General features: G+C 55.5%; 1 protein-coding gene across 1 annotated transcript in view; it reads right to left on the bottom strand.

Moving 5' to 3' along the window:
* Positions 1 to 1247: 1247 nt before the first annotated feature.
* Positions 1248 to 17240, bottom strand: part of SCN4A (sodium channel, voltage-gated, type IV, alpha subunit) — a 31741-nt gene continuing 15748 nt past the window's right edge. Inside the window, exons 15-25 of the mRNA XM_008939838.1 lie at positions 15160 to 15588; positions 11065 to 11194; positions 10604 to 10758; positions 8868 to 9041; positions 8162 to 8284; positions 7609 to 7887; positions 6464 to 6517; positions 4768 to 4905; positions 3825 to 3929; positions 2823 to 3093; positions 1248 to 2440 (exon numbers count right to left, since the gene is read on the bottom strand). Coding sequence (XP_008938086.1) covers positions 1248 to 2440; positions 2823 to 3093; positions 3825 to 3929; positions 4768 to 4905; positions 6464 to 6517; positions 7609 to 7887; positions 8162 to 8284; positions 8868 to 9041; positions 10604 to 10758; positions 11065 to 11194; positions 15160 to 15588 — 3051 coding nt within the window. The remainder of the gene's footprint in view (positions 2441 to 2822; positions 3094 to 3824; positions 3930 to 4767; positions 4906 to 6463; positions 6518 to 7608; positions 7888 to 8161; positions 8285 to 8867; positions 9042 to 10603; positions 10759 to 11064; positions 11195 to 15159; positions 15589 to 17240) is intronic.

The raw sequence follows: 17240 nt of genomic DNA on the forward strand, positions 1-17240 counted from the left end.
AATAATAACAATAATAATAATAATTAATAATAATACAAAAAGACAGACCCTTTGGCTTCAAGAAGCAGCCCTTGTTTTAAGGGGAAGAGGCTTTGGTTCATGTTTTTGTGGATATTAAGAGGTTTTTATTTTTTCCCTTTTGAAGGCAGAAGGAGGTCCAGAGATGAACCTTTGGCATATTAACTTTCCTTTTGCCCACCCGTGTGAAGAGCAGCAAAGCTCTTCCCCCGCTGGGAAAATGCTCCTCTGCTGGGAGGTTTCCTGGGGAGGACCTGCCTGGGCCCAGCAGGCTCTGCAGAGACCCCAGCACGTGCCCCCAGCTCCTCCCCACAGCCCCAGCCCAGGGAAGGATGCTCTGCCCCAGCGTTTTGGGGTCTACACCCTGGTGGGAGCACTCACTGCACAGAGGCCTCCAGTGGCCGGTGGGATTTAAGGGACCCTGTTGAAGCAGCTCATCTCGAGGAATTTGTCCACTGCTTTCCTGCCACAAAATCTGGATGAAATGGGAAAACAAAGAAGGTAGCAGACGATAAACTCTGTTTACATTCGTACTGTAGAGACCTGAACGATTTATGATGCCAAGGCATGTTCAGAGACCTTTAAAACCTGATATTTAACCCTGAGAACATAACTGCAAATGCTTTTTTTTGGCTATGCAAACAAATCTTTAAGACATAATTGCACTTTCTCTGTATATAACAAAAAATATAATCCATAAAGCTTATTCAAATATCCAAAAGAAAGGTGCTAGTTTAAGACATTAGAGATTCTTTGTTCACAAAACCTTGTCGTTTTTGTAATTATTCTTAATATTATTTCACATGGCTCATCTTTCACTGGCTACTGGGCTGCACTCTGGAAGAATAATATACAAGAAAATCTCTTAATTGTGAAATAACATTAATAAATAATTACTTAAGTAAAAGGACAGCCGTACCCATTTGTTAATGTCTGAAAAACATCGTTACCATGATGAGATCATTTCAAAACCAGGATGTTTCTCTTTCACCAACAACAGACTTCACATTTAATTCTCATAAGAATAATATTCAACCCTTTGCAAGTGCAGTGAGCTGTAAAAACCAGAATCAGTAAGAGATCCTGCTTCGAAAGTTAAGGTGTCTACTTGAAATATCTGAAATTTGCTCAATATCTAAGATCTGATGATCTGTATATGAAAGAGCTCTTCCAAAGGAGACACAAAGGAAGTCTTTTCGGGCTGGGCGAGAGGTGGGAGCCTCGTTGGGTTACACCAGCGACTCTTTCACCACGCGTTCCTTCTCCCAAGCTTTCGCCTCGCCGGGAGCATCTCGCGTCTCTGAGCTGGGAACGGGTGTGAGACCAATGGCAGGGGCTGTCTCCACGTCCGTCCCACTGTTCCCATACATCTCGTGCATTTTGGTGGCAAGGAGACCTTCCTTCTCGGGCGCCCCCTCTCTCAGGGCGTCCTCGTCCTTCCCGTGCCTGTACATGTAGGACGCCTGCTTCACCGAGCGCCGCAGCAGGTACCTCCGGAAAGCCCTCTGGATTTTCGTCGCGCAGACTTCCTCGTGTTTCCTTTTCAGAGTGGTGGTGATGGGTTCATAGGAAACCTTCGAGGGGTTTGCGGCCATGAACTTCTCCTCCATGGTGGCCTTCAAGGCATCCATCTCTCCCGAGTCTCCCAGCACTTCCTTCGTCAGGGCAAAGAGGATATCCAGACAGTGGATTTTGTCTCCGGCGACCATTGGGAGATCCATGGTGATTAGCTTGATCTTGTTGGGCTTGGGAATTTTGAGCGGCTCCTGTAAGGTGTCTACAAAGTCGGACAAGGTGCTGTACGCAATGAACTGGGTGGCATCCGGGTCAAACTTCTCCCAGGTTTCATAAAACATTTCAAAATCATCTTCGCAGAGGGGCTCGCTGCTCTCCTCCGTGGCCACGTTGAAGTTCTCCAGGATGATGGCGATGTACATGTTCACCACAATGAGAAAGGAAATGATGATGTAGCTGCAGAAGAAGAAGATGCCTATGGATGGATTGCCACAGTCCCCCTTCACCGAACTGCCAGGGTTTTCCAGGTCGGGGTCGCAGTCGGGGGGACCACTGTTCAGGATCGGGCTGAGGAGACCATCCCATCCAGCTGATGTGGTGATCTGGAAGAGGCAGATGATGCTGTTCCCAAAAGTTTCAAAGTTGAAGATGTCATCGATCCCCGCCTCCTTCTTTACGTAGGCGAAGTTGGACATCCCGAAGATGGAGTAGATGAACATGACGAGGAAGAGCAGGAGGCCGATGTTGAACAGGGCAGGCAGGGACATCATCAGAGCAAAGAGGAGAGTCCTGATGCCTTTTGCACCTCGGATCAGCCGCAGGACGCGGCCAATCCTTGCCAGCCTGATGACCCTGAAGAGGGTGGGTGATACAAAGTACTTCTCTATGATGTCTGAGAGGACGATACCTGTGAAGGGATGAAGAAGAGTGAGTTGGCCATGCTCTCCAGTCAACATAAGGAGGTGAGGTGGAGCTACTCTGCTCCATCAGCCAGAGGTGGGTATGCACAGGGAGATGAGGCCACCCCTGGTGGCACAGACCCAAGGGTTAAACGCTGGCTGCTGGGTTTCAGCAATGCAGCCAGGCAACGTGGAGATGAGGGGAACCCAACACCAAGGAGGAGTGAGACACATCCCTCATCATTCATCTTGTCTCAGAGTCCTGTTGGCTTGGGCCTGCTCAAAGGGTGGGCGTAAAGGCAGCTCAGAGCCCGTGGATCAGCTAGACAATTTCCACTCTTCATTATCCAGCAGGACCCCTGAGGAACTGGTGGAACCTGCAGGACTCACCTAAGATGGAGAGGATGACCACCACAAAGTCAAAGATGTTCCAGCCAATGGTGAAGTAGTAGTAACGCAAGGCGAACATCTTGAGCACACACTCTCCGGTGAAGATGACAATAAAGACCAAGTTTATCTTGTAGAGGACAGACGTTTTGAGTTCACTTTGGTCATCTGTTTCAACCATCATGGTCACCATGTTGAGGCAAATCAGGATCATGATGGTTATGTCAAACACTTGCTTGGTAACGAAGTCAAACACCATCCCTTGGAACTTGTTCTGCCGTGAGGGTCACGTGGGTGATGATGGAGACCCAGAGGTGAGGTGGGAACAAGGGACAGACCCACACAGAACAGAAAGACAAGAGAAAGAGAAGGAACTGTATTTAAAAGAGTGTAGGACACATCAGGCTTGTGACTAGTACACAGGTCTCATGGCCTTGGAAGCTGTGGAGGAGGATGCCCAGCAGTTTGCAGGATGAAGCCCATCTGGTACCACCACAGCCAAGAGGTGTGTGTGCAGGGGGCAGTTGCTTGCTAATTATATCCACAGCTAATGCACTGGGACAGAAATAAACATGTGGAGAAGGCCTCTCTTGAGCAGGGCTATCAAAACCAAAGCCAGGGCACCACCATGTATGGATTGGCTGGTCCCGTGTCCCTCCTAGGAGTGTTGAAAGCTGAGCTTCCCCCGAGTCTAACTCCCTTCGAGAGAGGATCTGAGAGCTGAGCCAGGAGAAGACCCTAATCCCTAAAAGGGATCCCCCCCATTGCCCTTGCCAATGGACCCATGGCTGAAGAGCAGACCCAAAGGAGGTTGCCTGATGTGAACCTCTTCTGAAGCCTCAGCACTCAGCAAGGTGCTGTTAGAAGAGTAGCAACAGGGAGCCCGGATTTGGCTCCTTGCCCTGGCAAATGCTCTTCCCTGGACCCTTCTCGTTCACTCTGGGACAGCTGGTGGCTTGAAGAGCCCCCTCCCCACTGTGCTCCAGGGTGATTAACCCAACGTACCGATGGCCTGGGGATGGGCTTCTGGGGTTTCTTGGAGCCAAGCTTCTTCATAGCATTATAGTATTTCTTCTGCTCTTCTGTCATGAAGATGTCTTTGCCTCCAAAGTATAAAGGGAATCATTGCTGTTAGTCTTGGGAACTCAACTCTTCCCACCAAGCACCTCTGACTGTGCTCCTTCCCACCAAGCACCTCCAGCCAAGCTCCTACCAGACAGAGCTCTCTGCACTCAGTGAAACTGCCTCCTCCCTACTCGCCCTTTGCTCTGCTGCTTCCCCTGGTCCACAGCACCCATGGGTGCTCGCCCCAGCGCTGTGGTTTCCTCCTGCAGAGGTGAGATGCTGCTTCCCAGCCCCCTGCAGGAAGTGGAGCACCCTGTGCTCTGCTGGGGCTCACCCCTCCTTGCTGGCCAGATCCTGCTGGGACCAAGGGAGCATCTCCACACGCCTCAGAGCTTGCTTGGCCCAAACAACGTGCTCCACGTTACCCACCCTCCACCTGCTCCCCTCCAGCAGCCCAGGGGTGTTAGTCCCATGTCCTTCTACTGAAAGCAGAAGTTGAGCCTCTCTTTGACGCATGGAAAAATGGTGAGGAAGGGTCATGGGGTGGGAAAAGGAAATAAAAGTGATGGCCCAGGAGTACAGCCACAATTGCTGTGGCACAGGCAAGAGAAAACAGCCCCCCGGGCCTCCTCCCTCAGCATCCATGGATGAAATCCTCTGCAAGTGCCATGGCCAGGACACAAAGCCCCAGGTGCTGTTGGTCCAGCTCTCTTTGTTCACTCTGGGGGAAGCCACTAATGGACACCAGCAATTCTGGCTGCAGAGCGCCCCGAGGTCCCTCCAAGCACCCTGGTCCCCTCTTTCCACGACCATGCTGGTCCCCTCCATCCTGGACCTGCACCCCAGGAGGCAACAGTGGCTGCAGGACCCAGAAAATACTCATCTTTTTCTTCTGCTGGTTGAAGTTGTCGATGATGACACCAATGAAGAGGTTCAGGGTGAAGAAGGCGCCAAAGATGATGAAGATGACAAAGTAGATGTACATGTAGAGGTTGATCTCATACACTGGCTGCTCTTCAATCTGACCAGGAGAGACGGAAAACATGAGACTAATCCTCTCCAGAAAATGTGTCTCCAGGTCCCTAGACAAGGGGTGATTGTATCTGGACAGAGCCATGGGCTGGTTGCTCTAAAGCCTTTGGCAGATGCTGTGGGCAGAGTGGTCCCCTTGGAGCAGCCATGGGAAGGGACATCCATGTGACACCAGCTGGGGGACAAGGATGTGCTTGGAGAACACTCCTCATCTCAAGGGCCAGCGCTTAATCCTGCTCTATATTTGACTGGAGGGTTCCCCAAGGTGTCACAACCTGATTCCCTCAGTTTGAGGGAAGCTCTTGATAGGAAAGAGCAGCTTTGGTCCCAGCCCAGCTTTGCCCGGGGTGGCAGGAGCCCAATCTCCTTTCAGAGGGAGCTGGAAGCAGCTCTTCCACTGAGCGCCGCAGCTGCAGCTGGGGTGGGCAGGGCGGCTGCTTCTGGTGCTAAAAATAGGCAAAAAACCCAATGTTTGGGCCTGTGGGTGTGTGGGGCTGACCCCTCAGTGCTCACTGGGAAGGAAGTTCCTCCTGCTGCGGCAGCTCAAGGCAATGTGAGCCTGGTGTGAGGGGCAGGGTGCAGCTGGGATGCAGGTGACAATGACACGGGTGGCAAAAAGAAGTGAATCATTAAATCATAGAAAGTTTTGGGTGGGAAGGGACCTTTCAAGGTCACCTCATCCAACCCCCTGCAGGGACAGGGACATCTGCAGCTAGAGCAGGGTGCTCAGAGCCCCGGCCAACCTCCCCTGGGATGGTTCCAGAGATGGGGCAGCGACCACCTCTCTGGGCAGCCTGGGCCAGGGGCTCAGCACCCTCAGCGTCAAAAATGTTTTCTCTCTCTCTAGTCTGAATCTCCTTCTTCTCATTTAAACCCATCCCCCCTTGTCTTGTCCCAACAGGCCCTGCTCAAAAGTCCATCCCCAGCTTCCTGACAGGCCCCTGGCAGTCCTGGCAGCCCCCAGCAGGTCTCCCTGGAGCCTTCTCCTCTCAGCTGCCCCAGCCCAACTCTCTCCTGCTGGGCTCCCAGCAGAGGGGTTCCCCCCGCGGGGCATTGCTGGGGCTCCTCTGGCCCCGCTCCAGCAGCTCCCTGGCTCTGCTGTGCTGAGGCCTCCAGAGCTGCCCCAGCACTGCAGGGGGGTCTCCCCAGAGGGGGCAGAGGGGCAGGATCCCCTCCCTGCCCTGCTGCCCACGCTGCTGGGGGTGCAGCCCAGGCTGGGGGGGCTCCTGCCCAACTCCGCCCTCCCAGCCCCCCCAGGGCTGCTCTCCAGCTTTGCACCCCAGATGGGCTGATACTTGAGGACATTGTTCCCTAACCCAGGGGCAGGATCTTGCACCAGGAGGGACACAATGGAGGCTGTGCTCCTCAGCAGGAGACATGTTCTGGATGTTTCTCCACTCTTTGGTCCACAGCCAAAGCCGTGGGTGGGATGCAGGCAGCCCCCCAGCACCAAGGGGCACAGCCAGAGGGGATCCTGAGCTCCCAGGTCTCTGCTCCCAGCCTCCCAGTAGGAGCTGGCTGTGAGACACCCCTGCTTGTCCCCTCACCTCACGCGAGTCCACAGCAGCATACATGATGTCCATCCAGCCTTTGAAGGTCGCCTGTGGAGAAGAACAGATTCACTGGGAGGCATTTGGAGCTGAGGGGGGGGGGAGCAATGCCATGGGTGCGTGTCTGGGGCTTAGTTTGGGGGCTTAGCTCTGAGCACGCCCTGCTCAGCCTGGAGTTGCAGCTTCTGAGTGGGAGAGGCAGGAGAGGGGCCATGGGCTGAATCCACAAGAAAAATGCCCTGACACAAAACTCCGGAGATCTGCACGTGCACACACAAGCTCCATTCCATGGCTGAGCTCACCAGGGAGTTCCCAAAACTCTGCTGCAAACCAGGCTGGGAAAGGAAGCATTTGACTTCTTTTCTCCCCAAAACAAAGTGCATTTTCCCAACGGCAGAGCCGTGCCAGGGCTGTCTCCCCCCCTCCTGCTCCCCAAGCTGTGCCACCTCCATAACCCTGACTTCTGTACCCCTGGTGGATCCTGATCCTGGCGACCTACACGGCATCTTTTAGAAGCTTTTACTGCTGATTTGTTAAGCAAAAAGTCTGAACATCTTGTTTCCTGAATCTGATGGAACAACAAATCTGAAGAGGAAGCTGAGTTTCAAGCTGGTCAATCCATCTGGGTTAAGCTCTGATTCAGCCACTGGCAGTTCCCCTGGACCTGAAGGGAGCAGCCCCAGCCCACCCCTCTGCTTTTGGTGAGCTCTGGTCGTGGTGAGCAGGTCCCCTCCTGCTCGCTGGGCTCGGTGGAAGCTGGGCTGTGACCCCCCCTCCATGTGCTCTGTTTCCAGCCTCCTCTTGCAGCCTACCACCAGAGCAGGTTGAACTTTGCAGATGGGTGGGAGGAACACAGAGGCCTCCCCTCCTCGCTCCTCCATCCCCTGCTCTGTGGAGGACATCCCCCAGCTCCAGGCTTTGTGCTACCCACACTCACCCACCGTGGTTCCCCGATGACATTTCCCATCCCATCCCCTGTCCCTTCTCTCCTGGGCTCTACAGGGATTTTTTATTTTGGTGTTAAATACCAATTTTGGAGCTAAGGAGCAGCTAGGAGGTCCCATGTGGGCATCAGGGCAGCATCTTGCTTCATGCTGCCTGCCACAGGTCTTGGAGGGACGGTAGCTGCTTCTGTTACGTACCACCTGCAGCAAGGAGAGGTAGCCCAAGCCCACGTTGTCGAAGTTGACCTTGACGTTGACCCATCTGACCTCGTTGGTGTAGAGGAGGGCCATGCAGTCGCTCTTGTTGTTCACTGAGCTGACGTCGAAGAGCTCCCCCGTGGTGGTGTTGACACACCTGTAGTACTTCCCCGCAAAGAGGTTCACCCCCATAATGCTGAAGATCAGCCAGAAGATGAGGCAGACCAGCAGGACGTTCATGATGGAGGGGATGGCACCCAGCAAGGCGTTCACCACCACCTGCAAGGGGAGAAGAGACCTTGCAGGACCTGGCTAGGGAACCAGGACGCAGTGCAGCAGTGATGTGGAACTTCACGTCCCTGTGCCCCAGCCTCACCCACCCCAGCAGCACCAAGGGGGCTCAAACTGGACCAAAAGGTCCCTCAGCATTGATCCCACCGTCCCAGAACCCCCTGAAAACCAACTGGGATGGGTCCCTGGTGCAGGTGACTGCTGAATGGTGCTGGGTTGTGTGTCCCTGTCAGAGCCAGCAGCCCATGGGGGAGGCACCTACCCTCATGCCTTCGAATCTGGAGAGGGCACGCAGTGGCCTCAGAGCCCTCAGCGTCCTCAGGGACTTGATGGCTCCCAGCTCCGAGTATCCCATCCAGTTTGCTGTCAGGCTGATAATGGAGACCTGGAAGGAGCAGCCCAAGGCATTGGCAGCATCTTGGATGGAAACACCACTGAACCACATCCCTAGAGCTCCTGACCTTCCCTCTCTCCCCAGCACCCCTCAGGCTGGTGGTCGTTGTCCTGTCTCAGGACAGAGGGACTGGCATCGAGTCTGTGGGTCCCTGGTGACCATCCTCCTGAAGGATGTCCCTGCCTCTGGGGTATGAGGGTGGAGGAGATGTGGGAAACAGAAGCACTGCATGGGAAGAACGGGCTGCTCTGTCACAAAGCATCTGGGAGACCCTGCATCCCTTCACACCTCTAGGGGATCTGTTGGACAGCATGGGCTTGTTCTTGACTTGGGCTTGTTCTCAGCTTGAGCATAAACCAGAAAGGGTTTGAAAGTGCTTCTGCAGCCAGGGAAAGAAATGGCTCTTCCTGTGGAGGACCATTATTTTAAGCAATGGTCTAAGCCCTTGTTCCACAGCCACCCCACTGCCCTTTAGAACATGAGTTCAGTTCAATATCCTGCTACAATCCCCTGGTGCTCCCAAACCCCTTGGCTGACTATGGCTCTCTAGAGGTGCTCCTCAGACCACACTTACATCAACAATGAGGAAATCCAGCCAGCACCACGCGTTGGTGAAGTACACCTTGAAGCCATAGGCCACCCACTTCAGCAGCATCTCAATGACAAAGATGTAGGAGAAGACCTTGTCGGCGTACTCCAGGATGGTGCGGATCACCTTGCGTTGTTCAATGTAGATGTCCTCAAAAGCCTGGAAGAGGCGTGAAGCTACGTGACAGTCATTCTTCCATTAGACCTGCTGCTCGGCTCCGTGCAGCCCCTGTGCTGTCCCTGCTTCCCTAGGGCTTGGGGCAGCTTGGAGAGTTGAGAGCCAACTACAGGCGTTCACTGATGCACAGGGGGTCCAATATTTGCAAGTTCCTTTCAGCTAGGTAGAGCTTCACTGAAGCAAATCATTGACTCAGAGAATTGTTGTGGTTGAAAGAGATGTTTAAGATCATCAAATCCAACCATCCCCCAGCACTGCCAGGTCCCCACTGCCCCGTGTCCCTCGCCCCACATCTCCACAGCTTGGGAACCCCTCCAGGGGTGGGGACTCCACCACTGCCCGGGGCAGCCTGGCACAGCCCTGGGCAACCCTCCAGGGCAAGAAATTGTTCCTCAGGGCCAACCTCGACCTCCCCTGGGGCAACTTGAGGCCGTTTCCTCTTGTCCTGTTGCCTGTTCCTTGGGAGCAGAGCCCGACCCCCCCCTGGCTCCAGGCTCCTGTCAGGAGCTGTGCAGAGCCAGAAGGTCTCCCCTGAGCCTCCTTTGCTCCAGGCTCAGCACCCCCAGCTCCCTCAGCTGCTCCTCACCAGCTCTAGACTCTTCCCCAGCTTCCTTGCCCTTCCTTGGACATGCTCCAGCACCTAATGCAGCTACGTGTCCAGCTGCATCAAATTCCCACCAACTTGAACACAGGTCAAAAGCCAGGACACCAACCTGCACCTTTGGATGCCTTGGTAGTTTTGAAAAAGTTCTTAGGAGTTTGGGCTCTTGCTATGTCTTGATGGTGAGAGACAGAAGCAGTGGGAGATCTGGGCTTGGTGGCCCAGTGCTGTAAAGCTGGTTTAGACAAGCTTCTGATTCTGGCACTAGCTACAACCTCAGACATCCCCAAACTGCTCTTCAGGGAGTGATGCAGACGTGTTGTGCAGGATGTCTGAAAACCACTCCAGTCCCTCTATTCCTCCTTCCCTCTTTACCTCCAAACATGCAGAGAAGTTGAACCCAAACACTCAGAAAGGACCAACGGGCTGACACAGCTTTTGTGAGCTTGGTTTAAATGGACACCCAGGTTCTGGGAGGTTGCACAGCAGCTGGAAGTGCTGAACAGCAAAATAATAACCATGAATGATTTGTAGACACCTCCCGACAGCCAGTTGTGGAGGCTGTGAAATGAGGAACTGTCCCCATGAAGCTAAAGAGATGGTGCTGATGGTTGACATTAGGAGCAGGAGGGGAGGCTGTAGGTGGTTGCATCCCTTGAGGTCCCCTGGGCACCACAGCCCATGGAGAGGGTTTTAGAGGGGTGGTTGTGCCCATGCAGGGCTCTTGAAGGGCGAGGGGAGGATGTTCAGGTCCCCTTGGAAGGCTCTGCGTTGGGCAGACCCGAGCCACGGGGAGTTTTGAACCAAACATCTGCCCAGAGCTGCCTTATGTTGCCCGGGAGACATCCAGGCGATGCCCAGAGCCTCTGGTGCTGCTGCCTGGGCCCTGCCTGCGTTCCTGGGGAGCTGCTGCAGGTGGGAGGGGGTGAAAGGTGGGACCTACCAGCGCCCCACTGCTGAGGAGGATCATGAAGACGATGAAGGTCTCGAACCAGTCGTGCTCCACGATGCGGAAGCAGGTTTTCCGGACGTTCCACCATATCCTCCCTCTGTCACTGCTGATGTCCACGTAGAGGCAAGGAAACCTCTTCACGCAGGCTGCAGGTGGGACAAAGAGCTGTGGCTGCCCTGGCCGGGGTCTTCCCGCCAACGCAACGCTAGTTTTGCTTTCATTGTCTTTCTCAACACTCCCAGGTGGAGGTTGGAGCAGGATCCTGTGGGGGCTGAGGGTGTGCGTGCAAGAGGGGGACCTCATGGGGACCACCTCCTTGGTGGTGCAGGAGGACTGGGAGTTTGAGCTCAGTGAGCCTGAGGGTTGCTATGCTGCAAGAACCGCCTGGCAGGGGTCCCTCCATCCCCACCTCCCCCTCTGCACAGGGTCCCCTGCCCTGCTTGGCCCCTCACCTTCAGTGAAGCACTCCTCGGGCTCGTTGCTCTCCTCAGCCTCTTCTGCCACCTCCTCCTCCTCGGGCTGGGGGGGTTTGTAGTCCACCGTGCTGCACAAGGACGAGGCGTTGTCACTGGAGAGGGGATTCTGCGAAGGGAGAGGAGGATTTGGGGGGATTCAGGCTGGGCTGCCCTGCAGAAAGGATGCTCCTGGGCTGCAGCTGCCTCTGGCCACCCTCCGGCTCCTCCTGCCCCAAGAGGGCCCAGGCAGTGCCAGGGGAGCCAGCTGCTGGGACTCCTTTGCCTGGAGGCAGCTCTGAGTCCCTCTTCTGTGGACACACAGCCCAGCGTGGAGCTGCTGCACCACCCAGGGCTGCAGCCCTCCCAGGGGGGTCGTTCCCTGAGCCTGCACAAGCTTTGCTTTCCACCCAAGTTCAGAGGAGCAAAAGGTCCCCTGGCCTCAGCCTTCCTCCCTGCGTGGTAAATCCACCTCCCATCCCCTTGTGCCATCACCTCAGGCTGATTTCCTCACCTCCTGCTCCTCCTCTGCACGCCCCCATCTGAAAAACACTCTGCCAGACACCCCTTGGTGCAACGAGACCTGCAGAAACCTGGGCGGCCACCTGGGCCCTTCTCTGAAATCCTGCTGGCTCAGCTTGTGCCGAAGGGCTTTTGGGCTGAGGTTCACCCAAGTTCAAAGCCTGCATCCCAAATATCTCTCGGCAGCTCCATCTCGCTCCACAGCTCAGCTTGGCTGGCTTCCCAGACACCACTCAGCAAGGCCCGGAGGGGCTGATAACAAGAAAAAACCTTGGCAAGCCCCTGGGATATTTTTCCTCCCTTTTTTTTTTTTTTGTCCTTCTGAGAAGACCTTCTGCAGCACTTGAGGGACGAGCAGATCCCCAGATCTTCCTGCCCTGCCTGGGAGCAGCGGGGAAACAGAAGACTGTGGATGGGTATCTCCAGTGCAGGATGGCATTGGCTTGCATGAGGAGAAAGAATCCTCCCCCAAGGCTGCTGCTGCTTTCAGTAGTGACTGAAGAAGCTTCAACAAGCCACAGAAGGCTCCCTGGGGTAATTTGAGGCTCTGCCATTGCCTACAGCCTCCACGGCCATTGTTTTGGAGGACCCATGCAGGCTGGCTGTTGCTTGCTGGGGACACACAGGGCATTGCCCTGAGGAGCAGGACACAGCAGCAGTGGGGGCTCGAGCTGTTGCTGGTGGCTCTGCAGGAGCAGTGGGGCCAACACTGGCTGGCACTGGGGGGGAACAAGAGGGACGGGGGATTAGGAGGCCCCAGCACAGAGCCAGGGAAGCTGTGACCCCAGGGGAGGACACAAGGAAACCACCTGCCTCCAGGACAAGTGTTGCAAAGGCTCAGGGGTGGGGGATGATCCAGCACAGCCATCCCAGAGGCCAGGGCAAAGGTGCCCAAGGGGTGCTTGGCACACTCGTGTAACCCAGGAGCTCTGTGAGCTGGTGCTTGGGGCAGGTCCTGTTGGATGGGGACAGGGATAACTGTGCTGGTTCCACTGCACGGTCCCCCAGACTCCATCCCTTGGAGCTCCTGAGACCCTGCACGCCTGCAACCACCAGATTTGCAGGACAATTTCCATCCCATACCTGGCATAGCACCAACAGCCCGGCCAGTGTTTCCACCCAAATCCAGGGTTCCCCCATCCTCGCCAGCCCCACGCACCAGGGTTCAGGTGCTGTGCACCCAGAGTCCCCCAGTGACCCCACAGTTCCACCATCTCCTCGCTGCTCCGTGGTGCAAAGGGTACATCAGCCAGAAGCTGCTGCTGGAGGAGAGCAGCCACGCTGCTGCCATCACCCTGCCACTGCCACTCCTGGGAAGGGTCCTCGCCTCGGAAAGGATCTGCTGGGGAAGGGGGCAGCACCCACCAGCATTTTCGGAGCAGCCCATCTGGAGGAAGCCCCAGTTTGCAGCCCATGGCCCCGGGGTGAGGTGGTTTCTTGGGCTCTGGCTCCATCTGGAGCTAGTCAAGAGCTAGTGACACTCTTCCCCCGGGAGCAGCCCAGGGCTCCCACCCGTTACCACCCGATGTCTAATTATCGTTTCACTTGATGACCACCAGCCCGTTGCCTGCCCTGCCTGTTTGGGCAGGGGCCAGGTTGTTAATGTCCCCCCCTGGTTTGAACCTTGGTCTGTGTTCAACTGAATTTAGCCACCAAAACCAGCAGCAAATGATGAGGTGAACTGGTATTTAGTGGTTGAGAGATGATGTTTGACTCCTGCCCATGCTGAGAGGCCACAGATGGCTCTGAAAACACAAGCTCCACAGAAACACAAAATTATAGAATTGTTTGGGTTGGAAAAGACCTTTCAGATCATGGAGTCCAACCCTTCCCCAGCACTGCCAGGTCCCCACTGCCCCGTGTCCCTCACCCCACATCTCCACAGCTTGGGAACCCCTCCAGGGGTGGGGACTCCACCACTGCCCTGGGCAGCCTGGCACAGCCCTGGGCAACCCTCCAGGGCAAGAAATTGTTCCTCAGGGACAACCTCAACCTCCCCTGGGGCAACTTGAGGCCGTTTCCTCTTGTCCTGTCCCTTGTCCCTTGGGAGCAGAGCCCGACCCCCCCCGGCTCCAGGCTCCTGTCAGGAGCTGTGCAGAGCCAGAAGGTCTCCCCTGAGCCTCCTTTGCTCCAGGCTCAGCACCCCCAGCTCCCTCAGCTGCTCCTCCCCACACTTGGGCTCTAGACCCTTCCCCAGCAGCTCTGTTGCTCTTTGGACACACCCTCCATGGAGGGTGTTGGAGCAGGTGCCACTAGATGTCAGCTGAACACAACTCCAGCACGCCCGAGTCATGTCAGGACACGTCCAATAGCTGCACACCGAGGAGGTTTTCCCCCAGTCACCAGGAATCACATCGTGGTGGTGGTGATCTGAGGCCTCAGCATCACCTCAGTGCAACGTGGCCACATGCCCAGCACCCACACCCTGTGGGATCTGGGGATTGGTGCTGCTGGACTTAGAGTAGGAAAAACTGGAGAGGGAAACACCAACTCTCAGCCCTGCTGCTGGCAGCACTAAAGGGAACAGCAAGAGCAACTCCCCTTGCCCCTTCCCTTGGCCAAGGTGCTCCAGGCAGGAGCAAGGAGCACGTTTGTGATGGGTCACAGCTAGCAACCACCTTCCCTGCCAGCTCCCTGCTGCAGCCCCAGTTACTGGATCACTCTGCTTTCCCAGAAACCTATAACGAGGATTGTCCTCTCCTTCTTGCATAGTGCCCTGAGTAGTCCTGGTTCACTTTCATCCATAGAAAACCCCTTTCCAGATGGCTGCAGTTGCTCCTCTCCACCTGTATTTCTCCAGGACCTTGGTGCAACCACATTGCAAGGAGCAATTTCCCACCAGGTTTATCCCCCTCCATTTAGTGTGCACTGGGATCTTCCCCAGTTTCTTGACATCTCCACGTCATCCTCCCAGAGCACCAAGATGATTTGGGTCATGTGAGCCTGGACAGTCTCCTCTGAACCTTGACACAGCACTGCTGGCATCAGCTGTCTCCTCAGCTTGGGGTCCAAAATGCATCGCTTCAGGTTCACTTCTGCTAAGCTCCTCCATCTGGTTTCATACCCTCCCCGATGATGCTTTCTGAGGCATTAGCAGTGGATCCAATGTTAGTGCCATCAGCAGATTTCCTGGCATCAAATTCCTCCTGAACATCTTTAACCCCAAACTGAGTGCTCTGACCTGTGCACCAACCCTCTGGGGAGCAGTGGGTCCCTCTGGCATCAACAATAACTCCACAGCCTGACCTAAAACAGGCCGAGCCTCTGCTTGGACCCCTCCTCCTCCAGTGGACACTGGAAAACACCAAGCTGAGGAATCCCAGCTTTGGCCCGTGCCACACATTGTGGAAAAGCTAAAAGTAACCCAACCCAGCGTTGTTTGGTCAGGCTGGATGAGGCTCTGAGCAGCTTGACCGAGCTGGAGATGTCCCTGCTTATAGCAGGGGGGTGGCCTAGGTGACCTTTGGAGGTCCCTTCCAACCCAAACCGTTCTGTGATTGTTCTTTAGGCAGCACAGCTAGAATGGGTCGGTGCCAGTTTTTGGGTTGAAATCCTTCCACCTGCCTTTCTTACCTTGGCATCTTCTGTGTCAGACTGGGTGCTGGTCTCCTCGTAGAGGTCAGACTCCTCCGAGGCGATGGGGACCTGCACCGTCAGGTTGGGGTTGTTGATGAAGTTCATGTGGTCCAGTTCATCCATTAAAAAATGCTCTTTGCCAGTGACTCCATCCAGGTACTCCGACTTGGTCTCCTGGCCAGTGTCCACGTGGTTGAGCACAGAGTTGTCTCTCTTGTTGGGTTCTTGCTCTTCCTCTGGAGCCACCTTCTTCCCCTTCCACAGCCCGCGGAGCAGCGTGAGGAGAGAGGTCTTTACAAAGTCGATGCCCCTGGTGATCCTGCCAATAGCAATCTGCAAATTGTTCATCTCCCCGTCGTCGTCGGAGGCTGCCAGGCTGTCGGCGCTGAAGGAGCTCAGCAGCAGGGCTAAGAACAGGTTCAGCACCTGGAGGGGACAAAAGCAAACACGGCTGCTGACATCTGGCACCAACGTCGTCCCCGCAGGCTGGGGTGGCGAGGAACAGTCATGGCCATGGAGAAGACCCTTATATTGGCTGTGTCATGGGACTCCCTCCCCCTGTTGCCCAGCTCTAGGGATGCCAATCCCATCTCCTGGAGGACATGGACGTGGTCCAGCTCCTCCTTGCTCCTCCTCTGATGCTCTCGCTGTCACCCCCAGTTGCCTGGGTCCTGCTGATCCATTTGCAAGCAATGCCAGTCATTGCTTCAGCTCCTCTCAAACCAGCTCCCCTCTGGGCGCATCAGCTTGTCCCTCCTTTTGCTCCCTTGGAGCTCTTGGCCTGGCTGGTCCCCATGTGGGACTCTCCAGGCCTGTGGTGCTTCTCACCACCCACAGGGAGGTAACTCCACTCTCTCCCTTCTCTTCCTAGGGACAAACCTGCTTGTTGTCCTCCCAGCTGCAGCTCTTGCTCTTTGCTGTCCCTGGTAGCTCAGATGCCCAGCAAGCTCCTGGGGACCTCCAGCACCCTGGAGCCATGTGGGAGCCCGAGTCACAGCCATAACCTCACCCTTTGCTACCAGAGACTGCTCTGCTCCACGGAAAGCAGCATTTCACCTCAGCTCACGGGATGCGATCGCTCTAGACAGCACCAAGCACGGGCTCTGTCTTGCTTCTCCCACATCTCTCCTCCTTCACCATGCCCAAAACGTGACTTGACCCTGCCACAGCCTCGCCTGGCACGGGTGGACTCACTGGGTGCCAGAAGCCCGTTGCAGGCCATGAGGAGGGGGGTGGGCTGGGCTGTCCCTGGGCCGTGGGAGCACGGGCAGCCCCCGGGCCGAGCCCTCAGCTGTTGATGTTTGTGCCTTTTTGTGCCAGCAGCGTATCTGAGAAGGGAATTAGCTGCTATTCAAGGTCACTGCTGTTTTCACATGGCTCATACCATCTGACTGAAACCGTGGTCTTTAAATAAATCCCTACTAGCCCGTCAGTTTAATACTCACGTTAAGTACCAATTACAGCTAATAGTTGCTGTTAGCTCTGGCTTTTTTGGACAGGAGTCTGTTACCTCGTCACCCGACCGACTTCCTCCCTTTTCCCTTAATAACCCCAAAGGAAATGCTCCAAGTGTCACGAAGAATTAAGGACAACTGGCTGTCACCGTATTGCTCTGCAGGGGAAGTGGGGAGAAACACCCTCCCCCTGCAGCCGGGGTGCTTGGGAGCCTGTGCAGCACAGGCTCCAGGACTAGGAAATACCAGAGACAGGGCCAGGAGAGCTTGGCAGGGAGGGTGAAGAGGGCAGAGATGGCTCTCTAGGTGATCGTGCTCTGTATTTCTCTACTTAGCTTTAAATCAACCCCACGCAGCAGCAGTGGGGCACGGCAGAAGCTGAGGAGCTCGCCCTGAAAGCTGGGGTGCCATCTCAGGGAGGGTTACACCTCTGGGAGGCTTGGCTCTGACTCCACCAGCTGAAAACCACGCTGTGTCCATAGTGCCTCCAGGAGAGCCTCCTGAAGGAGTGGATGGGATGTCTGACTCCAAAAGCTGGCTCCAGAAGAGGCCCCTTTTGGGAAGGGTCTCCAGGGAGCCCCAGCGGAGGCTCCCAGTCTCTAAGCTCCTCCTGCCCCTTCTGCC

Source organism: Merops nubicus, unplaced genomic scaffold (assembly GCF_000691845.1).
Source record: "Merops nubicus isolate BGI_N331 unplaced genomic scaffold, ASM69184v1 scaffold45414, whole genome shotgun sequence".
Lineage (NCBI taxonomy): Eukaryota > Metazoa > Chordata > Aves > Coraciiformes > Meropidae > Merops > Merops nubicus.